This window comes from Pomacea canaliculata, linkage group LG10 (assembly GCF_003073045.1).
Source record: "Pomacea canaliculata isolate SZHN2017 linkage group LG10, ASM307304v1, whole genome shotgun sequence".
Lineage (NCBI taxonomy): Eukaryota > Metazoa > Mollusca > Gastropoda > Architaenioglossa > Ampullariidae > Pomacea > Pomacea canaliculata.
The window spans coordinates 16950605-16965740 of record NC_037599.1 but is presented as its reverse complement, the minus strand read 5'-3'; the positions used below and the strand labels follow the sequence as shown (position 1 = coordinate 16965740).

At 41.5% G+C, this 15136-nt stretch overlaps 2 protein-coding genes across 2 annotated transcripts; both read right to left on the bottom strand.

Annotated features, from left to right (window-relative positions):
- Positions 1–1833: 1833 nt before the first annotated feature.
- LOC112573472 lies at positions 1834–6406 on the bottom strand. The gene is made up of 4 exons (XM_025253876.1): positions 5237–6406; positions 5026–5101; positions 4683–4843; positions 1834–4522 (listed from the first exon to the last, which is right to left on the bottom strand). The coding sequence occupies exons 1-4, from the start codon at positions 5255–5257 to the stop codon at positions 4424–4426; spliced, it is 357 nt and encodes a 118-aa protein (XP_025109661.1). The 5' UTR covers positions 5258–6406; the 3' UTR covers positions 1834–4423.
- A 507-nt stretch (positions 6407–6913) lies between these two features.
- Positions 6914–9974, bottom strand: LOC112573471 (glutamine synthetase-like). Its single transcript, XM_025253875.1, is given in 4 exon segments — positions 6914–8505; positions 8508–9209; positions 9515–9710; positions 9849–9974. Coding segments are annotated over 3 exon segments (1386 nt in total). The 5' UTR covers positions 9696–9710; positions 9849–9974; the 3' UTR covers positions 6914–8002.
- Positions 9975–15136: the final 5162 nt, after the last annotated feature.

The following is a 15136-nucleotide window of genomic DNA, read 5'->3' as shown; positions in this document are numbered from 1 at the left end:
TGTTTGATGTGCTAAATATCATATCTTCATGCTAACCTTTATTTTTGTACTTATCAGAAGACTTTTTTTAGAACTATTTTTAAAAGATTTATAAGTAACTATCTATCTATCTATTCCTCTTGTGCATCAGGTTGCACAAGGCCTCAACCAGAGTCGACCGATGTCGATCGGCTGAAAACACGCTAGGTGAATGTCAGCCCTTTCCTTTCATCTCCCTTTCACTGCTAAGTTTCTTCTATTCGGTTTCACTTCTTCGGTATCGTGGTGATGCGCCTGAGGCATCTGTTTTGGAAGACGTCAAGGCTTGTTACTGATTTGGTCATCTTCCAAGATTCTGATCCGTAAAGGAGGGTGCTGATCACATTTGACTTGAAGATTCTCAGCTTGATCTTCTGGCTGATGTTTTTTGCCTTATTTATAAGTAACATTGGAAGCATAATCTGTATGCATTCTGGTAGAAAATAGCATAATTTTTGTTTGTGGCACATGACCCACATGTAGCTCAAGACTACCTAAGACAAGTTGAGGTTTTTTGAAATTTGTATGGGCAATCATTTCTATAAACATACACAGCTGGATTATCATGCCTTGGTATTTTAGGGGTTATTTGTCCTCATAAGAGGTGTATTATACAATTTCCAAAAAAGTACAAAAATGAAAGGTACATCATAAAAAGCATACTTTTAAACTGTTTCTTCTACACACAAAAAATATTCTTTATTATCAAATATAAAAAAAGAATATTCCTCCTAATTCTACCCTATTTTATATGACATCATAAGTAGTTCATGACCCACATCTGCAGTATTATAGAAAATAGCTTTAAGAAGTGGCTTAATTGTGTCTGTTAAAAATGCTACCCTATTTGTGGACCTATCACAAGTTGTATTAACAACAATCAGTTGTCACACAAGTTATATTAACGACAGTCAGTTGTCCTTGATGTAAAGCAGTCCTCGAGTTGCTAACAGAAACATTTTGGTCATTATTCTCTTATTGAAGAAAGTTTATTCTCCTCCATATTTTTAAAGAGAAAGATGTTTTTCATTCTTTAGTCCCTTTCTTTTCTGACCTCAACCCTACATAACTGGTTTCCATACCTGCCATGTTAAAAATAGTGATTTTCATCTCCCTTATTATTCAGTTCTAAAACTACTGAAAATGAGAGATTTTAAAAAATTTATAATGGCTCTTTTTTCTGTAGACCCCACAACTGAACTAACACAATCATGACATCCTACTTAAGGATCTATCTGTCCTTAGAAGATAGTGTGTTTCACCAAAAACAGAAATAAAATGTGACTTCCATGGTAAATTGAGGACTGTATTTCCATTGCTGAATCAATTTTGGAGGTGGGGCTGGGGGTGAGGGGCTTTGTTTCTTGCAGGAATATCAGTAAATGTCTAACATTTCACGAAATATGCCAATTTTGTCATAAACATTCACCTGGTTTATCATTCCCATGAACTGACATAGTTCTGTGATGTTGGTCAGGGCACTCGGCTTTTCAGCAGCTTTTTTTTTTTTCTTTTTGCCATTTCCCATCATGATGTTGCGCAAGAAATTGTATATCGTTTTATGTCACTGGGATTTCATTTATTTAATTTTTAATTTTTTTACTTATCCCAATACTGATCATTATTCTCCTGTGTTTCTATCCTCATCGTTGTAACTGGTCTTGTGCTTGTTTTCATTTTTTGCAAATCAGTGGCTGTATTGTAGCATTTTTGCTTTGTTTTAAGCCTTTATACATGAAATTACTCTTTATGATGCTGACAGGCTTCTAGAGTATTTAGCCCATAGTTTGTTACAAAATGTGTGGGTTTTTTTTTTATATAAACATGATTTGATGAATGGAAACCTCAAGCTAATGAAGCATTGCTTAAACCGTGAATCTGCAGAAAATGAGGTCTCAACTCTTTTTTTTTTAATTTTCAAAAACACAACTAAGAATCTTGGCGTTTAAAGGTTGTATCTTGACAACAGATGTTCAGTCTGATATAAAGAATTAGTATTTTGTAGTGAAGAAAACACAATCGCATGAAAAAGTTACATATGCTCTTAGGTTAGTATGTAACTGTTTTTTTTGTTTTATCCTGCTTGCCATGTAATGTTTGCCCATAACAGCCCCTAATTTATAACCATTAACCTTAGACGTGTTGCTATGCTTCAGTTTCTAGTGTAGTGGCTTACACACCCTCCAGCAGCTCTGGGCATGATTGAATAATGAATTTGTAAAGAATTGTGGCTACAAGCTGCTGTCTTATACATTGATTTTTCTGTAGATGCATGCTGTGGTGACTTTCCCATGCATTACATTCTGAAGCAGTCATAGTTTCACACTTTTATTCAGATGGTGCTGCTTATAAAGAGCTCTTCACTGTTGTTGAAAAATTGCTTTGAAGGGCTGCTCACCTTTCCTCCCATTGTGGTGAAGTGGATGTGAACTGGAGGTGATTCTCTGGTATGAGGCATACTTTATAAATTTGAATGAGCATTCAGTTGAAGTATTCTGTGTACTGTCAGTATTAATGGAAAGTAAAATATTTTTGATTGTATTATAATTCCTGTGTTCTGTATATGCTTGTAGAAAATGTGCTAATCATTATTATGCTGGACCAAGCTCGGCTCACGTGAGTTTTGAGTTTCTTTAGGCATTATATACACTCACATACACGTATAAAACTGCAAGCCCTCAAGCACTGGACTGTGAATTTTGCACGAACTTGCCATCTACAGTTTTATGGTATTCTACATTTTTTCTCCTCAACCATCATGTCCCTTAAGAAACACATTGTACATGCAATTTTGCCAGAGACATTGCTGGTATCTGAGTGTTGATGTGAACTCTTATCTGGAAAGAGCATGCTGGGGAAGAGACATAGAATCCACTTAAATTAACTGGGCTTTTTTTATTTGGTGTGAGGTAATTTTCAGTTATTTGCAGTTCTTGCTTTCAAACTGCTTTGTAATCCTGGCATGCATTTGTATATCTCTTGGTGTCCTATCTGGGGACATAATACACACCCATTTTGTTGGTTTGACAAAATTTTGCTGTTTTATGCAGAAAGAAATTGATGGGAAGGAGAAAAAAAAATCTGTGTCAATAGGCAACTGATGCCTACTTTACCAAATATGAACATTTAGAGTGAAATTTTAAATTTGATGTCGACATACACTGTTTAACCATTATTGCCTTTGTATCAAGTGCATATACATTTTACACTTTGTCCCCCTCCCTCTATAGTATTCACATAAGGTCAGACAGTCTACACAAAGATGGCAAATTTTGCAACAGCTGCACTTCGACTCGCTCACTGGTATGCAAGGCATTCTTTTGAGAACCACTGGCCTCAGTGAGAGGCGTATGTATGCACATTTTATTTTACCGCGTCATAGGGTGTGTTTGCATAAAGAGGTTCCAATGTTACATTTTAATGCAGGCTTATTACAAAAGACTACTTTTTGTTATGGTTAGGTTTGTCTTGTAAAGCTGGGTTTCATTTATTTGCATAATGATAATGGAGTGCATTGCCTTTCATGCCAAATAAAAATGTTTCAAAGACATTTGCTTAGTAATCAGTTGAATGCAAGGAAGATGCATCTTGCGATTTTTCCGTTTCTTGAGTGATTACCACATGTGCCATCTGTCTCAGCAAATGTCAGATGCATTCTGAACACGTGAACAGCACCAGGCATGGCAGTAAATATCAACTCCTGCTGCATTGTCCTGTTTCCTCCCCTCTCTAGCCCATGTGGGCCTGGCTTCTAATGCCAGGGGTGGACACCCAACTTCTCTCTGGATGGGTGACAGAGTGGCCTGCCTCTTCCCTCCTCACAGTAATGGTTTCTGTCTCACAGGTCCTTTCACCTTTATTTGTTAAAACTCTTATTTCTTCCACTGCAGGTTTTTCATATCCTATCCTCTGCCTTTTGGTCCTTCCCATTTTCAATATTTCCCACAAATCTCTCATCATTTCTGATTTCTCAGAGGATTCTTTAGGCCCCCAGTGTTTGCCGTGCAGAGCGACCTGTGTCGGGGGAGAATGGGATTCTGGAGGTTGAGGTCACTGATGGGTTGCGGCCCATCATGGCAACATTCCTCTAGGCCCAGACCTAGACAGGAGGCTGATGCTGTCCCATGTCAATTGGTTGGTCGTGCAATGCCCTAGCTCTGCTAGAAGGTGCAGCCTTGGTCAATCTGATCCACTCTCTCGTGGGTCAGAGTGTATTTCTCCTGAAAACCTGCTGCACCCCTGCTGGATGGTACCGCTCGGCTGCATCCCATAGATGGACTCCGTGGTGGGTGGGGAACAGGAGAAACTGTCAACTTCGTCAATCTCTTACCATATGAATTATTAAATACTTTTTGCACACATTGGCGCAGATACTTGATGTCTGATAGTATCGATGGCCTTTCTGCTAGCACATTTCTTGACAAGTTGTCCCGGCTAGCACATGGTGCATGTCATAACCCATCTCAAAATAGTACGCCACACCAATGTGTAAAAGTACTCTTTCCTGCAAATTAAATTATTCAATTGTACTTTCACTATTAGATTGCAAATAAACGTACAGTGTACCTCTATACATCTAATACATATAAGTTTATAATTAAACAAAGGGGAAAAGGAATCATATACATGTGATGCTATTGTTAAAGGATGTGATGAACACTCACCATCTTCTTTAGCTGCCCCACTAGCTGCTTGATATATATTTTTCTTATCTTCCAATGTTTATGGAAGAGCAGGGGTTGCAGATTCCGTCGCCAGTGTTTTTTTTCAAGAGGTGACAGAGCTGCATATTCTGAGCTGCCTCTTGCGAGAAACATTGTATTACCTGTAAATAAATAAAAATAGTCATTTGAAAAAATTACATATTAATCATCCAAACCATTAGACTACTTTGATTTTGAGATGGATGATGGCTCAGGGAAATTGCCTGGTTTTCAACAATCCGTGTAGGTTAAAGGTCACAGTGGTATTCTTGTGCTCTTGCTAATGCTAAAATGGGATGCTTACTTTCACCCTCCTTCTGTTGCAGGCGCTTAAGAAACACCGTCAATGCTGTGCTTCTTTTAAAGCCCCAAACAGCTTTCTGAAACCAAGTTTTCAATAAAATATTTTGATATTCCGTCACTTTTCACATTATCACACAAGTCAGAAGTAACATATTTGTCCGTAAGAGTAAGGAGTTTAATGCGTAAAGTAAAACCAATTTATATTTACTTACATTTCCTCTTTTTGATTCCATTTTACCCACGCTTGATGTACAAAACTCTCGCTCCCAAAGTGTCCACTAAGAGTTACAGTCCTTGCTATAAAGCAGATTAAAAAGTTAAATTGTGTGATTGCGACATAATTCGATGAAGCGTTAATTGTATATGCTAATGAATTGCTGATATTAAAAAAAAATGCGTTATTATAAAATAATTGCATTTTGCCTTTTTTGAAAGAGATTTTATTAAAATATATTCTCGCAATTTCTTGTAAAATACGTATGGTTATGAGGAACTTTTCTCTCGACTTAAAAATATATACTTTCATGTATCCATGGTAACACTGGCGGTTTGAAAGATAATGTAAACAAAATTAAAAAGTCTATGCCAAAAGAGTCTACTAAGAGTTACAGTCCTTGGTATAAAGCAGTTCAAAAAGTTAAATTGTGTGATTGCGACATAATCCGATGAAGCGTTAATAGTATGCTATTGAATTCCAGCTGATGGTGAAAAAAAAAAATCATAAGATAATCGAATTTGCCCTCTTTTTGGAAAAGGGATTTGATTAAAATATATGTTCTCAATTTCTTGAAAAGTATGTCTAGCTGCGAGGACCTCGATTTCTTAAAATATATCACCATTATCCATGAATACGACTATGAAAAACAAAATTGGCGATATCCATGCAGCATCGATTCATTCATAAAGCCTACAAAACAACACGCCATATTGGATATCATCATCCAGTCATACAAGTTCTCTGAATTACATTTGAGTGCTTAGAAATATGGAACTGTCTCTGTCTGTTTCGGGGATCACTGACAGCACAATTCGCCACGTGAAAGATAAAAACAGACAATGAGGTAGAAGGACGGCACCTCAAGAGCCGAAGACATTGATCACTACGATGTGAAGAAAGACGGATAAGAGGTATGAGGAGTAGCATTCAGTAGCTGCTATAACACGATTATCATGGCAACTGAGAGTGACGTCATGTCACGAGGAGCGGATGACAGCGACACCTGGGTGTCGGTATCGGGTAACAGAAGCCTGGGTGGAAGGAAAGTTTAATGTTACGGAGATATTGCAGTCCTCGCTCACTGATTGGGTGATGCGGTGTCTTAGCTTTGAATCCTCGTCAACGTGGCCTTCACTATCGTCTCCTGCTCTCACCTGCCCGTCGGCTCGATCACCTCTCGATGCCAGTCGCTCTAAGTCTAAGTGCTACCTACCCTCGCTACCCTGTTATCTCATGCTAATTGCCTCTTGGACACAAAAACTCGTAAGAATACAAACACACGACTTTATAAAAATATTTTTCCTGTCATGTAAACATTTCTTGGGATGTCTTTTTGGACGGGAGACAATTCCAAAATGTACCAAGAATGTAAGGATAGACATTTTCCTTTTACTGTCATAAAAAAAATCTACTTTCTTATGTGTGTTTTATAAAGACACATCTAAGTAAATACTTCAGATAAAGAGAGACTAAAGAGAGAAGCTATAGAACAGATCGATGCGGTGCAAGAGCACGTGGACATGTAAGCACAGACCTTCATATATGACATGCTTGCACAAAACACAGACAAATGTACATGCACACAACACAGCATACACACCCAACAAATGCTAATAAGAATTCATTCTCTCTTCCTCATCTACATGCACACATAGAAACACACACACACTTGTGGCATGGAGAGTGCAGTTTAATACTCCATTTCTGAAACCTGGCGTAGCAAAAGCAGTTTACAGAAAATAAAATTAAATGAAATTTATTTATTTAATTTATTGCAAAATTGGGTAATCATATGTGCAATTATGAGTTTATATAAATATTTACACACTCAAACCAATGCCTGCGATTTAGCATGAAAAAGGCATCCACTTTTATTTTAAGAGACAAAGAGGAAGGAGGGATTGGATTTCCCAGCATTGTTTTGTTTTAGGATAAATTTATTGCACTTTACCCTCTTGGTTAGGCCAGTGTTTCTTTATCCTTGTACATTTTGATGAAAGAGATGCGCGTAGGCTTCAGTTGTAATGCTACTATCTTCACAGAAGGTTGACTTAGTTATATTTGGATGGTCGCTTACCAGAAAATAATAAATAACCAAACCAGTGTCAAATGCAAGAGCATACTTTCTTATTCTCAATCAATTGGTTCCTTTATGGACAAGCATAATTTTTTTTCACAGACCTAACACCTGAAAAAAAGTTTTATAGAAGATGTTCAAGCTTCTACATTTCACAAAAGTGGAAAAGGATGGTACTATAGTCATTTGTAAGTGAAAACAAGGCATGATTGCTACAACAAACAAAAATAAAATGTCTACATTTATTCTTCACTCATTCATCATGCCATGAGTTTCAAATGTTTTCACCATAGTTGTTGTTCTACCACATGATACAGTTAAAGAAATGTCTACAATCTAGCCAAAACAATGGAACTACTAAATGGGGCTATAGAAGTCTATGGTTCTCATGTGAAAGTAGAGAAGTAACTTTACATGCAAACATATTGCCAACCTCATGAATTCATATCAATCATATCACTGCTTGTCCCATATAGAAGTCTCTGAGTGGACATCTCAGGGAGTGTGTGTGTTTATGTGTGTGTGAAAAGAAATATGCACCTGTTCTTATCATCACACATACCTTGTGGCTATGGCTACTCTAGGATTTTAGAGAGAAGGATTAGATTGTTTACCATAAACAACTACCATCAGTTCTACCTACTAAATAAAGCTGAAGTCACGTGCATGCAGACTCATGTAGTGTTAGATATAAGGCATGTAGTATTTGGCCTCCACAGCTGTGACTTCCGCAGTGCTCATGTCCGCAGTGGTGTTGTTCTGGAAATACTTGATTTCAAAGTCGCGCTTCAGAGTGATAAAACGTTCCACGACCTTTTGACCCAGCGCGTTCTTTAAATCCACGTCCTTCTCCAGTGCGTTGAGGGCCTCGGTCAATGACGTTGGCAGGGGCACAGCGTTGTCGGGACTGACCGTCCTGCCAGGGATTCCGGGATCTGGACATGGCAGTTTGCGCTCTACCCCATCCAGACCTGCAGCTATAGTAGCGGCAATGGCTAGGTAAGGATTACAGGCGGAAGACGGCAGTCGAAACTCCAGGTAGGCACCGGACTTGGAGGCTTTGGCCCGGATCGTGCTCAGGCGGTCTTCCAGGTTCCAGTAGATGGCGCTGGGCGCCAGTCCGTCGCAAAGGCGGCGGTAGCAGTTGACGGTGGGGCACACCAGGGCTGCCAGAGCCGGTCCATGTCGAGTAGGCCGGCCACCCAGTGCCGAGCGAATGTAGACAAATGCTGAGAGTCGTTGGCGTCGTGGAAGACATCGCGGCCGTCGGAGCCCCACAGGGAGTGGTTTAGGTGCATGCCATTACTATGGCCGGGAAAGCAGGGGCGCGTCATGAATGTCGCTCTATAACCGCGCCGCTGGCAGAATGCCCGGATGCCGTACCGCAAGAAGAAAGCCGCGTCAGCCGCCTCAAGTCCTTCCGTTGGTGTCATGGTGATCTCGTACTGGCCTAGCTCCGACTCGCCGTTGAAGAACTCCACGGGGATGCCACTGCCGCGCATGACGTCCATCAGGTCCAGGTGGAAGTCCAGGTCCTGGTCCAGCAGGTCCGCGTTGCCGTACTGTAGCACACCGCCACCTAGCGGCTCCGACGTGTCCTTTCTGAAGACCATGTACTCGCACTCGAACGACGACCGCAGCTTTATCCCCATGGCCTCCAGCCGCCGCAGCTGTCGACGCAGCGTGTCACGTGGACACACCTCGTCCTGCTCGCCGTTGGCGTACAACAGGTCGCACACAAGGTTGCCGATACGGCGGGAGGGAGTGCTGCACCACATCAGCTCTCTAGCCGTCTCTTTGATGGGAAGGAAGAGGCCGTTAGGCCAGTTATTCTCGGTGTACTCTTTAATTTGTTTTGGGATTTCAAAGTTAATGCCGAAGTTTCCGATACCTAGGGAGAGAACAAAGTGCTGAAATTATATCATAGAGAATGTTAGCCAGTCTCTTTTTTCTTTTTTTTCCTACAGAAGTCCTTTAAAAGAAAACCTTCAAAAACATTGACCTTGTCTTGCATCGTCGTGAACACAGTTTTACACAAACAACGAAAGTTAAGCAAAGTAAATACTCGTCGGCTCTGTAGACGGGTACCTTTTTTTTTTTGAAATCGTGAGAAAATTGGCGACAGATTTTTATTTACTAAATCAAAACACAATAAAAGAATGCAAGCAAAACAAGGATGTATCAACTACAGCTTACCCCGAAACAGCCCAAAGCCATCCTTCAGGACCTTTTGCACCAGATGACGCGGGACCACCCGTCCATAGGGCATGCCGTGAGTACCGGGTATGGTACAGATGACATAATCAAACTTCGACAGCAGATCGTCTTCCGTCTCCTTTGCGGCCGAACAGGTAGGACACTTCTCCTGCGAGCTCATGATTCACTTTAAAAACTGGAAAAAAATGACGGTAAGAAAGGAAGTTTAAGACAAATTGAAAACCGTTATCGGGTTAATATTGACAACAAATATATTTATAAAAACGATTAATTAGTTTTAGAAAAGGAGATTCTGAGACTGAATCCGTTTTACCGGAAAGCAACATTGGCCTTGAAATTCTTCTTTACCTTCACCATCCCCTCGGATCGTCAGGTCGCGACTGGGACAAAGTGAGATATAAACTTAAAGGCCCATTCTCACGCTGCAATGTTGGGCCCCTAGCGGGGTTAGCAGCCCCTGCAAGGCCTCAACGAGTTGTGCACACGGCACACAGAAAGGCCTTGTCGCTAGGTTACGAGATACAGCACGCGGTTCTATTTTCTCGCTAGGCCAATCGGAATGCTTGAACACAGTAGGCTCCCTTCTTCCGAAGATATTTCCTTTTCCAAGACATGAATATGCTCCTAAAGCGACTCCTTCGCGTTCCCCACTCCCTCACCCACATCTCTTTTTTTTCTTTTTCTTTCTTTCCGCTTCATTTTGCAATATCACTATCGTAGCCGCAGTTGCTTCCAAAAGTATCTCGCCGTTGATGTCGTCTGCCATATTGTTGACTACCCATACTGCACTGTGCGGTTGACGTCAGCTCGAAAGACACTTGCGTTGCCTAGCTACGTGAGAATAGGACGATGGTGCTAAGCTGCATAGGCGCAAGGATTTTGTACAAAATCGCAGTGAAAATAGGCCTTTACAGCAGACGACGTTTGACGTCATATTCCAGGCTATTTTTATCCAATTCGGGGTAAAAGTCGAGGACTTTTTTCGCTGACTGTACCAACGCCTGACGTCATGCCCACGTTACGTCACGCGTCGTCTGCTTGATGCTGGGTCTGATGCTTGCTGTAGCAATGGAGGTTGGCTGTTCATTGCCCTCCAACCCTGGGAGGCTGATGAACGCAGTAGCCAGGAGTGAGCACCAGGAGCCAGTGGAAATCCGTGGGGCTGGTGTAAGTTCAGTAGAAGTAAAATTCAGCAGACGGGAGTGGGTTTCCGAAACTGTTGGTTGGGAGCGGGTGACCGCCGGCCACTTCACAAGCCGCGTGGGTGAGTGAGTAGTTCTCGATTATCGGACGACAGGCTGCGCATGTCTGTGTGTGTGTGTGCGCGAGTGTGTGTTTACTCTGTACTAGGATACAACTTCATTTGCTAAGAGAGGGGCTGTCATTAGAGATCTCACCTTTTTTGTTAAGTCATAGCTATAGGGTCTTGTTTTCTCCACATTTGACAGTTCTCTCATCTTTGTCATCTTTATCGTCATTTATATTTTTTTTTTCTCTTACATTCTTCGTGTGATCTTGTCAACCTCGTCCTGTTTCTTGTCGTCGCTGCATTTCTTCAATTTCGTCACCTCTTCTTCTTCTCCCCTTCCGCCCCCTCAACCGTTCTACGTTTCGTCTCCCTTCATTTCTTCGTTCCATCATATTCATCGTTCGGTCCTGAGTCGTGTAGTCAGCAAGGCAACTCGGACTGTGGACCAGCAAAGGGTCCCGGACAGTGTGGCTGTGGTCGAGACAGTGTCAACAGAGTACACAGTACACACAGTGTCAACAGAGTACACAGTGCTCTACATCTAACGTCAGGCCAGAAGGCATCAGGGGCAAGAGTACTCAGTGTTTTTTCCATCTCGTATTTCTGCGTGGGGTAGTCCCCAGTTTTCTTGCGTGTACGTGTAAGTGCACTTCTTTTTTATTTTTTCTTATGTTCATTTCATTTTTTTATAACTTATTATTTCGTTTTCATCAAAGGTTCGACAGGTACCTCGGGTCTCTGCCTGAGCGAGTGGGTGTGTGTACGTGCGGCTGTGTGAGCGGTTGTCAGCGTGCATCCAGCGACATCGGGGCCGATACGCGACAATATACAAAAATCATATTCACTTTGTAACAGCATAGATCAAGGTGTCAGTAAAACTACAACTATTATAATAATGAAGATGGTTAAAAAAAAAATATTGGAAGCAAGACAAAAACCGTACTAAATACGAGAGTAGATGACAAGTTATCGTGGAAAAATAGAATCTAAATCGATGCGATGGTAGAAATGGCAACCGTTAGAGTAAAACCGCCACAAACACAAAGTAGGGGCTGGGCCATCAGTCAGTGGAGGAAAACAAGAGAAACGTTAGACGAGGAAGCAGAAAAATCGTTGGAGAACAAAGCAGCCCAGCCTGTCAGGCGCAGCCTCGCCTCCCCAGTCCTTGTGGAGGATTGCAGCTGCACGTGTTACAGTTATCTGTGCGTCATCAGCTGCACACCCAGTTATTTATAGCTTGGAGATAAATAATACGTATGATAAATCGATACTTAACCTACCCACTGACACAAAGTGGTGGTCGCAGGGCGAACATCAAGTTGCTGCCTTTTTTGTTTGTTTTTTAGTAAAGACCGACTCTCTAGTAATATAAGTAACATAGATACAGGTGCATATCTATTATTTATGTCTATATATTAACGAAGTGGACATGTGTATGAGTCGTATAAATACGGGTAATTAATAGACATTAGCCATATGTCTAGAGATCTTTCAATAGTGGAATACGCACTAACTTAGCTCCATCCTACTACTTAATGATCAAATGTTTTCATTCATCATTACCTTGTGCCAATATGTGGTGATCCTACAGGCGCTGTATATTACAAATAGTTTTGTGATCCCTTCCTTGTCTTGATGTCGAAAACAGAGACAATTAACAATGTCGCGATGTCCGAAGGTGGTCATTTTTTAAAAAGTTTCTCTGGTATAGTAAATATTGTGTCGAGGTGGTGATCAAACTCAAATATCTTCTCCCTATTAAAACTGACAAAATGCTTCACTGCAAGTCAAGCGGCATCCCTCTTGAAAGGTCAAGAGGTCAGCCTATGTTTTTCAGCGGTGCAGTGCAAGGCTGATTTTTATTTTACGAGGTATTAGCTTCGCTGATCCTACCAAGTGCAGCCAGCCTGCTGTGATGGTATTTTTTACATTCGAAATACTGAGCTCAGTGGTAACAGGTTCTTCTCTAGGCAACAGCAAACAGGCTCAACCTTCCTAACAAAGTGAGTTCCATTAGCACCACAGAAGCTTTAGAAAATTTATTAACCCTTGCAGATAGTGTCGATTTCCTCGGGCGTTCAAAGTTAGCTAAGGCCCCCCCCCCCCGCTCTTCCACCTACCTAGCTGGCTCAGGGGGGTCGCCACATGTAAAAGGTTGAGAACCGCTGCTCTATGGGTTTGTCTTCTTGCTTGCACTCGTGCATCTTCGAGAGATGGCTTTGAGTACTGTCTGGGCGACTGACATCCTGGTCACCTGGATGTTTGCTGGATGTGTTTATGAACTGATGTGGCTTCCAATATATATCTCTAATTCTTTTCATCTCATGTCTTGTAAGTTATCCTTTTGAGACTTTTCATTTCGCAGGTTGTTGTTTTTATTTTCTCAACTTTGGTCAGTGTGCAAGTATGGCACTGATATTTTAAAGGTTTGTAATTATACTGATTGAAATGTGTGCCTAGGTTTCAACTAGAGTGGTGGCTCGAATGTCTTAATTAAGAGATGTGGGGAGACCAACAAGTAATTAATCTTGTATGAGTTTTGGAATCAGGTTTCTATCTCTTTGTCTATCGTGCCATCCTCTGTACAAATGTGGACCAAGATATACTTGAACTGATATTTATAACCTATACTTTTCTACCTTGTCTGTCTCCCAACCACCAATCATTTTCGAAGTTGCCTCCCTTTAGTCAACGGTTGCTTTTTCATGATGTTTTCTCGTTATCTCAGCTCGTATACACTATTCGCACATATATTTAGGCTTCTACCATGGATAGTCAACTACAAGCCACGCCCCCTTTGTAGTGCCTCCATCTCGCATCTACCCACCCATTCAGAGTCGGGTGAATGGGTGGGCGACAATCATTATTGTCGAATATCACAGCCGTGCGGTTCATTGCTTCCGACTGCAGCTGCTAGCCGGAGCTAGTAATCAAGTGGTAAATCTGTGTAAACCGGAAAATAGTATGGTGTGATATGTGACTAAACGTAGGGAACATGGCAACTTTGTGAACTACGAGAAGTTAATCATAAAAGTGAATGGATGCAGCCATGTCCTTACATCAGCTGGAGAGGAACTTTTTGTGAATCAGAAAATGGTGATTCTGGTGAAGCTTAGAATTCTCTCTGTAGACTCATATATCGTTGTGTGCTTTTTCTATAATGTCCTTCCTGTGACTAGAAGTCTCCGCGATAAACATTTTTTTTTTTATTTTGTTGTCCGTGAAAATAAAATCACCTCCATTCTCCCCCCGACCACCACCACCAACTCCACCACCTGCTGTTGAGAAAAGTTTCGAACCAAAGTCCACGAGACTATAGTGCTTGCAGGATGTGGGTGAAAACACAGCAAAGTCTAGCATCACAAGCCACAGAATTAGTTTCAACACTTACAGTTTGCTGTGGAGTTGTCCTTTGCAGACCACGCACGACCTCCGCTCGACGTTGCTGTGTGTTTCGCTCTTTAGCCAGCAAAGCGTTCCGGTTAGCGCAACCTCTGACCCACCGACGGCCTTGACCCGCCACTCACCTACCTTCGCAGCCTAAAGTAGAACGCAACCTGCAGGGTGAGCTTTGCTCTGCGGGTAGCCGAGCTCATTTGCATGAGTAAACACACAAGTGGCAGATACAGTTGGAAAGAGCAAAGAAGGGGAATAGATGGGTTACGTGTCTTCAGCATCTTGGGAAAAAGAACATCATTCTGCTGGTCGGATACTCCATCATTCGACGACATGTGAGAGGAAAGCACGGTGATGCATCTCTCTATTTTTGTCTACTCTTTCCCTCTCCTCCCCCAAGTGGTGTGAACATGGCACGAGCTGGCTCAGGTAGAAAGTCAGCGGAACTGTAACGGTGTAAAGGACACGGTGTTGGTGAGACCTGAGTTTTGACCTCTGCAGAAAGTAAACTAAGCCACTTACTGGCCTACAAACATGTCATCGTCTTCTGACCCGCACGATATTGTCGCGAGAAATGACTAATCACAGCTGTCTGGGATTGGCGATCCCCTGAAGAGAACAATTTTGGTTCTAATCGAGTCAATTAATTAGCCTTGCATACACGGACAGTCCACTCTTTATTACCAGAGTGAAAATGTTCTCTCTCTCCCTCTCTCAAACAAGTTCTAGATATTTGTTTCAAAAATAGAAATGATACACGAACATTATTGAAGACATGTGGAAATGCTAGTATGTAAAATGTTATTATAAATATTTTTTATGTATAATTTCCCCCTTGAAACAAGAGTTTGCTCAATGAAGGAATGAAAGTCACACACACACACTCTCGCGCACACAAGCAAGTATAGGCAACTACACTAACACATCTACACATAAACAACTACAAAACAGTTTTA

Coding starts and splice junctions, on each gene's coding strand:
- LOC112573472 (XM_025253876.1), bottom strand. CDS start 5,257: ATGGAATCAAAAAGAGGAAAT. Junction 4,844..5,025: donor GCAACAGAAGGAGGGTGAAA/GTAAGCATCCCA, acceptor ATTTATTTACAG/GTAATACAATGTTTCTCGCA. Junction 4,523..4,682: donor TGGGGCAGCTAAAGAAGATG/GTGAGTGTTCAT, acceptor TTTAATTTGCAG/GAAAGAGTACTTTTACACAT.